Below are 9,707 nucleotides of genomic sequence, written 5' to 3' on the forward strand. Positions count from 1 at the left end.
GGAAACGGGGGATTACATTCGGGGATAATCGAACATGCCCTCGAGGCGATCTTTATCATCACATAGTGCCAACTATTTGAGGCGTTGTAAACATTTTGCTGTACTCTTGTAATCCGTTTGTGAACGCCGACAGTGCCCATGCGCTGATCTGGTCGCGTCATTGCCGGCGCGTTCAGGCTGCCGAGCGCTGTGCATGTAATGATTGTTATGTGCTATGTTGTTGACGCGAGTGGATGCCGTTGAGGCGCGTTGACGGGTAGTGCCGTTAACAATGCTTCCATGAACGCGTCTGGATAGTCGACGGCTATTCATGAAGTCCTGTCCGTCTTTATACACCGAATATCGTCAGCGCGTACGCCGTGCAGCTTTCAGGATATACTGAGTTGATGAGTATATTGTCATGGAGCTTGTAGGATATATTTGCATCGAAGGATGCGGTAAAGGTCGCGAGATTTGACATGGCCCCATCCATGTGACTGTTTTTCAATGCTCGTGTTCTGGAAAAGGGTTGCACGCCTTCATATTGTATCCTTGTCTCTCTCTCATGACATTACGCGTTAAGGCTTCCCATTCATACTAGCATACAAAGTTTGGCTTCTGCTGAGAAACGTAGGTCAAAGTCTACAAGGGGAGCACCACATTGTGAAGCTGCAAAAACCATTTGACGGCTGGCTTTGGAAACGTCAGCACACACCCGTATCAGACCAAGATGAAACCTCTTTTAGAACAAATAAATAAATAAAACGATTACACTGTTGGTCTCAATGTCAATGTATTGATTCACTCACAACACAGACTGCCCAGACTGCCGACGTCTCAGCCTACCCTGGATGCCAATTACATAAACTGAGTGTCAAGTTGGAGACAGCTGGTTACATCTCAATAACCACTGTTGCACTGCCTTCACAAATGAGTCACTTTTACTGCGTATTTGTTTGGGCCGGTTGAGATAATACGAACGCGGCAGGCATTGGCGACTGAACAAATGCGGTTCTGGAACAGTCTATATCTCGCCTTGTGATCGGTACCTATCCCGAACCTTGCTTGAAAACTGCGGTCGGAGTGAAACTCATCTTTGATATTGGCTGAGAGGTAACGTATTGGAAACTCGTAGATACCTAGGTAGGCAATTAGGTACATACTAAGCAAGGACAAACAGATCCAGGCACGCATGTCACCTGATAGATGAATATTCGGATACCTCTCATGCTCTTGTCAATCGGCCGAAGGTAGCAGATTACGGAGCCTACGGGTGGCGAGAACAAAGGATCGTCGGGCCTGGACCACGTGGATTGTTTGCTAAAATTAGAGGCCGCCGCAGACGCAGACACAACCGTGGAGTGGAATTTACCGTTTGGCCCATGCCCACTACCTACGGATGAACAGGCAGGAGAAAAAAGACCGTCGGCATTGATCAACAATACATGACTCAGCCTTGAAGGTGGCTAAATGATGACGGGGATTACAAATGGCTCCGAAAAGTTGGAGTTGGACACGATCGGATTACTCTGGAAACCCGAGAGCGACGGAGATAATGAATGAATGGCCATGGCCAAATCCGTAGCCCAACTCTCGGCAATGGGGTTTGTCATGAAGCTGTCTACTAAGGTAGGTAGGTGTGCTCACAGAACATGCATGAGGTCCCCCCCCACACGCGGACAAGCCCGAACGGTGGAAGCTGGATATCAAGGATGAGATCGATCTGTGCGGACAACAAATGTACTGTAGATTTCGAGATGGATATTTGGAAGCAATGATGGAACAACCATGTCCATGTCGTGCAGAGAAACGCCTTGACCAGTCAGTCGGTACCAGCTTACATCGAATCGAATAGTGTATGGTATGGTATGTACTGTCAAGACCCCGGTAACGTAGCATACATACATACTTGTAGAGTAACAATGCCTCCTCGATCAAGCATTGTTTCTCTCACGGATTGGTGACTGCTCAGCTCTGTTAATCCTTTGCTCATCTTGTTCGCCGACGACAACGAAATCGGATGGTTGAGATTCCGATGTGCAAATTGCATCGTATCTAACTTAGTCCAGAGGAAACACATTAGCATCCTATTCACACACACGGACATGCGGTAAAGACTAGCTATCGGTTCCTCAGAGACTACATATAAGTCATCGAATGTATTGTACGCATGTACGTAGTGAGATAGATGCTCAGACTCTAATAGCGAGAGATGGATCGCCCAGTGCCGGCCTCAGCCGCCGCCGTTGCGGGCACGGGAACTGTGCTGAGATTTCGCCGCCAGCCCTACGCGGGCGGACCCAACGGACGGAAGAGAAGCACTTGGTAGCTACCTAGTCCCAGGTAGGCCAGGCCTGCCACACTTGAGGACTCTATGGCTAATAAACGTTTGGTACCAGCTGAGAATTACGGTAGGTAGCTGACATTCGTTTCACACTGCATTGCATGTCACTTCTTTGGCTCTCGGACCGGGCAAGGAAACAAGATCGAGATGAACATGGCGTGCAACTCAAAGTCATGAGCTTTTTGCCGACAAAGTCACACACCCAGCCCAAGTGATATGTAAATCTTGCATGGATGTTTTATACAGGCCCAGGTACTTAGGTAGGGTGGTTCCAACGATGAAGGATTTTATTTTCGTGCCTACTTTACCTTATGGCCCGGCAAGTTCTGTCCATCCAATATTTTCCTGGTTCAGAGTGCCGAGTTATCACCCCGAAGCGTCTGCGGATTTAGATTTATTAGGTACCTGCCTGCCTAAGCATGTACATACTCATGCATCTCTCCAAATATATCTTTTTATCTGCAAGAGTCACACGTTGTTGATCATCTATAATGGGAAGTTCTGTCCGAGCATCGGGGAATCGAAGCCATCATCAAAGATGTCCGAGGAGCTCATCGTGCCGGAAAACCCGTTGGGCTGGGACACGGAGGCAGCTCAGTCAGTTCGCGGAGAAACAGAACACACAGGCTTCTAGAAACCTACAGGTGGGACCGAACAAGATCGATCTGAGCAGCTTAAAATTATTTAGACTCTAAAATCAGAGCTTGTGGCTTAGCTTCCAACGAGCCACACGTCTGATTGGCTGGAGCACAAAGTCCGATAGCATCCTACGGCTGATAGCGGATCGGTCAGGCCGAGAATGCACTGCAACGAAGAATTCGAACAAATGTTCATCCAATTATATCATTCATTTCATCGATTGTTGAACTTTTCCCAACCAGCGAGATGCGACCAGGGTTGGTTCCTGCATTGAGCGAGTTCGTTACTCCGTATCCCTCCCCATGATCGATACCTAGGTAGGATGGGATAGAGATTTTTTCCTCCTGTTTTTGTGTCTTTACCCTATCGAGCAGTATCCTCCGGGTAGGTGGTAACGCTTGAACAGGTGTTGTCTTGAATCAACGAGACAGTCACATACATGTACTGTACATGCATGGTATGGTTAGTCACACCATAGGGCGTGTCATACGACGACTCTGCAAATATTTTTCTTAGCTCCCCTGATTTGAGTTCCAAGACTCCCCAGGACTGGCCAACATCTGGCAGCTCAGTCGAAATGTCGAACCGTGATGAATCAACATACGACGACATATCTCATGTGACCTTGACAAAGAGTCATCATGTGATTACAAATGGTGGGGTAGAGATTCGCATAGAGTGTGGCGGAATCTGAAAGAGTGGCGTCGGAACCAGATGACAAACCACGAGATGTGGCTGTGCGAGGGAGCCAGCGCGAGGGGGATACGTATCCATTCACATCAAGACAAATGGGAAGATCGGCGGGGCTAGACTACGTCAGTGGAACCCTTCAAGCTTGCTGGGCCAGGCTAAGATTTTCCTGAGCAGCGTCAGAGCCCAAGGAATTGAGAGAGTCTATTGGGCACCGGCTCTGATGGGCCCCTATCGGCGTTAGAGCCATGCAGCCCTGGACGCAAACTGGCTTGGCCCTTGAACAAACCTAAAATGATACGTACCATTGCTGGATACGGGCATGCATCTCTGGATTCCCCGGAGTAGGAGTGGACATGTCCGTTGCGGGAGGCTTGGGGGCTTTGTTGAGTCTCGGGGCCCAATTAGTCAGTCAGTCAACACCTCGCTGTTGGGTTTGTTCGTCTCGCGAGGAGGGAGAGGAAGAGGGACGGGATATTTGAAATCAAGAGGAGAGGATTATGTATTGCATGGTCGTAAATTATCGTCAGTGCACGGCGGCGATTGAGAAGGGACTGGAAGCGACCTGAAGCAGCGGGAAGATCAGCAGCCATGGCCATATTCTCGAATGGTGACCCAGACAGACATCATCATCATCAGCATCATCATCCATGATCAAACAGCCATCATTGATCTGTTATTTCAAGTGCACGCACACACACACACACACACACATACATACCTAGACCTACCTTACCTACGTAGTAGTTAGTGTGTCGCATAACTGCCAATCCGCCGCTGACCTAGGGGGAAAAACGAAGCAAGACAACGGCCTCGAGTCTGGCGTGACGATATACATTATCCACACACCACGACATACTTACCTACCGTGGTACATTAATTACTTCACAACCTGTCGAGGTTGCATGCCACACGCACACAGCACCCACCCTCATCGCATCGAATTGTCCAAGAGTCATCAAGCCCACACCACCATCACATATACCGGGTTACATACCGCAAATCGACCTCACTCACTCCCTGCTGCGGTACCCTCTTCCACGGCTGCTGCTGGGCCATACATACGCTAGGTGCTCAGCGATTCTTTCCAGATCCCGGCCTCGGTGCTGTCCTGTGCATCATCGAGTGGGCCCAGGGTCTTTTTTAGTCTCGGCCCGGTGGGGGTGCACCTAGTGACCTCATCGGACTCCAGCACTGTACTGTACCTCCCATACGGGCTACTAACCTTACCTTTCTTTACCTACCTACCTTACCTTATCCATCAGTCAGTCTTTTGGCTTCCATCACTCACACCTTGTTGCTCATCTGAGCGGTCCCTGCTTCCTTTAAAAAGCGACCACTCCCGCCTTTCGCCACTTTCTCTCAACTCTAAACATAAACTCATCTTTTACAACATCACCATGTTATCGATCCCTCGACTACATCAACAGCAACTTCAGCTCCAACAACAACTGCAACACAACTCTTCCCACTCTCAGCACCACCAGCAGTATCCCTATTCTCAGAACTGCCATACAGAATACAACTCTGCCGCCTACTCTGACCTTCCTCGATCGACTTACGAAGACGACATCACTGCTCTGAGTCAACAACTTCCCACCGACCTCATGCAGCCCGAAACTTGGGGAGCACTTGCCCAACAGACTCACAGGTTACCTCGTGGTGGGACTCACCAGCGCGAGTCTTCTTTGTCGTCCTTAGGGTCTTCGACAGCTGGGCCTGCCTCGCCCTTCAACCACAACACGTCGAACCCACATATTGCAATCACCGACGCAAACGACCAGGGCAATCCCTCATACTATCATCTGGCCAAGTCCATGGCTCCCTATGCTGGATACCAGACTTGCGGAGGCTTGGAGCAGAATGCTATGCCTGAAATGGCATATCCGATCACCCTGTCAGGACCAAGCAGCAAGCCAAGGATGGACCGGACTTTGATGCAAGCTCCCGACTTCTCTGGTGGCTCATCACGGTCACACCCTGCCTCAGTGGCGAGTTCCATCGCGGGTGACTCACCTGCAACTCCTACAGTTGGCGAAGCGGATAACTCAGAGAGGAGGCGAAAAGGTAATGTTCTCTCCGACAGCCTCATATCCTTGGACACAAGCTCACATTCTTATTACCCAGGTTTTGCCAACGCCCCAAAACTTGACAGAACTATGACAGACATTTATGCAGACGAACTCTACAGCCCCAACTTTGCCATCACATCAACTCCTCCCTCGCAAACTCAGGTATCTTTGTCACCTACAAACGATGTCTTCAGTCAGCGACTCAACGCCGCCAACAACCAGCATCTAAGTGCTGCTCAATCGCCAGTCTCTAGCAACTCGCGAGATAGGTCGCCCTTCAGAACTGGCTCGCCTCTCGCCCCTTCTCCCGCCCATGAGTTCGGCAACCATGGACTCCCACAGAACTTGACATTCAACAGCGCACAGCGCATGCGCGAGCAGAACAAGGCACACCAAGATGCTCAGGTCATGCGTCAACAGATGAACATGAAGCAGGAGCCCGAGACTCCCAAGACCATCTCTCCAAAGGATGCTATTCTCGAGTTCAACGAGTCTGAAGGGGACAACAATTTCCCTTTATTTCCTCAGAGCTCTTCAGGCTTTGATCTGGACCAGTTTCCAAAGTCAATGGTTAGCTCTCAAGAATCTATACACGACACGCACAGCCAGAACCACTTCAACTTCCTGTCATCGCACGCAGCCAATGGAATTTCGGTGCCTCAACAATACCCGTTTATTGCGCACCCGCGGATGAACCACGAGACACCACCACGCTTGAGCTCCGCTGGATCGAGCTCGAATGAATCGCGCAATGTCACTCCTGCAACCCGCCCCGGCAGCACTGCTGCTGATGGCGGCACTTACACTTGCACATACCACGGCTGCACATTACGATTTGAGACCCCAGCGCTACTCCAGAAGCACAAGCGGGAAGGCCACCGACAGACACAGAACCTTGGGCCTTCGCAGCCTCGCAACATGGGAATGACATCTGCACTGCTGAACACCCAGGCGGGCCCCCATCGTTGCGACAGGATCAACCCAAGCACTGGCAAGCCCTGCAACACTGTCTTCTCTAGGCCATATGATCTCACTCGCCATGAGGACACCATCCACAACGCCCGCAAGCAAAAGGTGCGATGTGATCTTTGCACTGAGGAGAAGACATTCAGTCGTGCGGATGCTCTAACCAGGCACTATCGCGTATGCCATCCGGACGTGGAACTTCCGGGCAAGCATCGTCGACGAGCCGGTGCTTGAGTTGCACCCGTGGCGTGCTAGCATGCACGCATGCTTTGCCCCTGGCGACGGCCCAAGTCAAGTCACCCCAGGATTGGCGCCGTGCCGTTAGATGATGCCGCATGACGTTGACCACCGTCGAAACAAGGCTTGGCGGGTTGTGGACCGATCAGCGCAAGGCTTGAGATTGCTTGAATCGGGTTGGTCGACAAAGTGCCAAACCGATAGCGCCATTAGCCCTAGTGCGGGCAGGTGGGTCTAAGGGTCCCTTCCTGCAGGAAGGGTCCTTTCCGGTCAATCTAGCTACGTCATGGGGCACCCACATATTACGGTTGTGACATCATATGGGCCCACACAAGTCTCAGTCACCGACCAGTATCCCCCCCCCGACACTCCCTGATGATGACATGGCGTCCGTCATGGACTGTCACTGTCATTCGTTGTCATTGTACATTATCCTGATTCTAGTTGTTTCGGTCATCCAAGGTCATTTCCTATGCGACTTGCATATATGTGTTTATCTACTATTACTCGTACCAGGTCATCTGGCCGGCCAGAACCGCCTTATGTTTGTTATGGAAAAATCGGAATGGGATGGGATGGGACGGATTTATTTGATGGGGTCGATTGGTAACTGGGCTAGACAAAAAGAAAATAGGAGCGTTTGGGTTTTGTTTACTACAGCGAGCTTTGTCTTTGTCTCTTTGGAGCAGATGATACCTAGGATTGGAATTCGAGTTGAGACGAGACGCTTCTGCGAGTTGAAACGTCATGATGCATTGACAGGAAGGATAGAGAAGACACCAATAGCGCTTTCAGCCGTTGAACAGGGTCGGAAACAGCGAGGGTTAGCTCATTACTGAATGTACTGTCTGTCCGTCCGGCTGTACTTTGTTATATTTGGAGATAAGCGACAATTATAGATTATGATGATGTATGATATATATAATGCGACACAACGGAAAAAGATTACCTGATCAGAATTAAAGACTTGCAACTCCTTCTCCCAACGCCTACGTACCTATGATCGTAGGTATGTGTGTACTGCACCGTGATGCATATCAATGCTGCAAGTAAGCAGCAACCCCCTTAAGTTTAGACAGCTCATAAACATCTGGCACTACTACTACTGTACTAACTACTGTACCACTGTTTGTAGATCCTAGCCTCAAAATCGATCATAAGTGGGCATTGATGATGGATGCGACATACATATTCTACTGCCGATCAGTATCAAGCTCACCCTCCACTACCCTTGGTGAGGTACTTAATACTGATATTGATGCAACGACGTCACAAGGGTTGCATGGGTCTAGCTACGGTATAGCAATGAATGAATGTCTTACAAGGTTTGATCCTTGCAACGAAACAATTATATCTGAAAGTGCTGTAAGTAAGCGTGGTCTGCATAAACCAAGTTAGCCCGATGGCCTGCCCCATAGCAAACATCATAGTGTGTTAGATAGTTTTATTCTTTCTGGTAAACTCTTCTCCAAGTTCTTGTTAGGACGACTTCACAAGTTTACCGTAATTTCGTCACAGATATCCACTTGACGCAATTCTAGAAATTTAGGGTACAGAGTTGCACATACCGTATGCCTCTTTGCGGCACGGCAGTAGGGAGAGTCTGAATAACGTCACAGCTTGGGCGCACTCCATTTCCACGGCTTTACCAGAAGCAGCAACATGTGACCGAACGGACATACGTAGTAATGAACAACATGCATTCTCTCTGTGAATAGTAACGCACACCTCACCCCGCCTCATCGCACCATAGCCATAGTCCTTCTTTAGCTCGACTCAGCTCAACTCTATCTAACTGTCTTATCTTGTTCCCGATCTCCCCACCAACGCCATAGTCTTCTTGCAGCTTATATTTGAGCGCCCAAGCAAGTAGAAACCAAGTGGCCGGCACATAAGGGCCTACTTTGTGCCAAATTACGTCGTCGTTGATTTATTCGAGTCAAGACCTTCCATTATAAGCCGAGAACGGCTGCGCGGGCGTCCTTGTAAAGTGGTGCAATTCCTGTCCAGAGCTCAAACTGAAATAGACCAGATTAGTCGTTTGAACTATCCTTCCTACCACAGAAAAACTATGGTCATAGCATAAGTGAACTTACCTGATACCACCCCTGGGAGGCAAGGACCTCTAGCCCTGGAATTGTGGTCCAGTTACCGGCATCCTCTGCCAACTGCATTATCGGGGTATGGCTGGGCTTGTATGCCATTTCGAGGAGGACTCGGCGCTCTTCGTTGACAGCTGGCCGGCTGAGCACGACAGCTACGAGCTCCCGCAGAATTGGGTCGATAGGCCGATCAGCGGGAATAGTACTGACGACGACCTTGACGTTCGGCGAGACCTTGTCTATGTCTGAAGCCTGGCTCAGGCCTTGTAGACTGTAATCGCTGGGGAAGTCAGCTGCAAGTGCGTCTGCCTTGGCCTGGTTGCGAGCGGCAATGTAAATTGGGCTGAAACCCAGAGAGTGCAAAGCAAAGACGGCAGCTCGGGTAGTCCCACCGGAGCCCACGACCATGGCGGCCCCCCTTGTATCAGGGTCTGCCTGTTCCTCGATACCGGCGTCATGAAGAGCGTGTACCATGCCTCTCCAGTCTGTGTTGTCTCCCAAAAGTCGTCGACGGCCATTGGCGTCAGGTTTGCCCAAGGGAACAACGGTGTTGACAGCTCCGATGGCCTGAGCTGCAGCAGAAAGCTCGTCAACCTGACTCATGATATCCAACTTGAGAGGTATGGTGACCGAGGCGCCTCCAAAATCAGCAGACCCCAGCACTTCACGCACATCCTC

At 50.1% G+C, this 9,707-nt stretch overlaps 1 protein-coding gene across 1 annotated transcript; it reads left to right on the top strand.

Annotated features, from left to right (window-relative positions):
• Positions 1-5,052: 5,052 nt before the first annotated feature.
• Positions 5,053-6,924, top strand: FTJAE_11197 (26S proteasome subunit RPN4; the record flags this gene model as incomplete). Its single annotated transcript, XM_037344115.1, has 1 exon — positions 5,053-6,924. The coding sequence occupies one exon, from the start codon at positions 5,053-5,055 to the stop codon at positions 6,922-6,924; it is 1,872 nt and encodes a 623-aa protein (XP_037201765.1).
• Positions 6,925-9,707: the final 2,783 nt, after the last annotated feature.

This window comes from Fusarium tjaetaba (genome assembly GCF_013396195.1).
Source record: "Fusarium tjaetaba strain NRRL 66243 chromosome Unknown NRRL66243_c0000273, whole genome shotgun sequence".
NCBI classification, from domain to species: Eukaryota; Fungi; Ascomycota; class Sordariomycetes; order Hypocreales; family Nectriaceae; genus Fusarium; species Fusarium tjaetaba.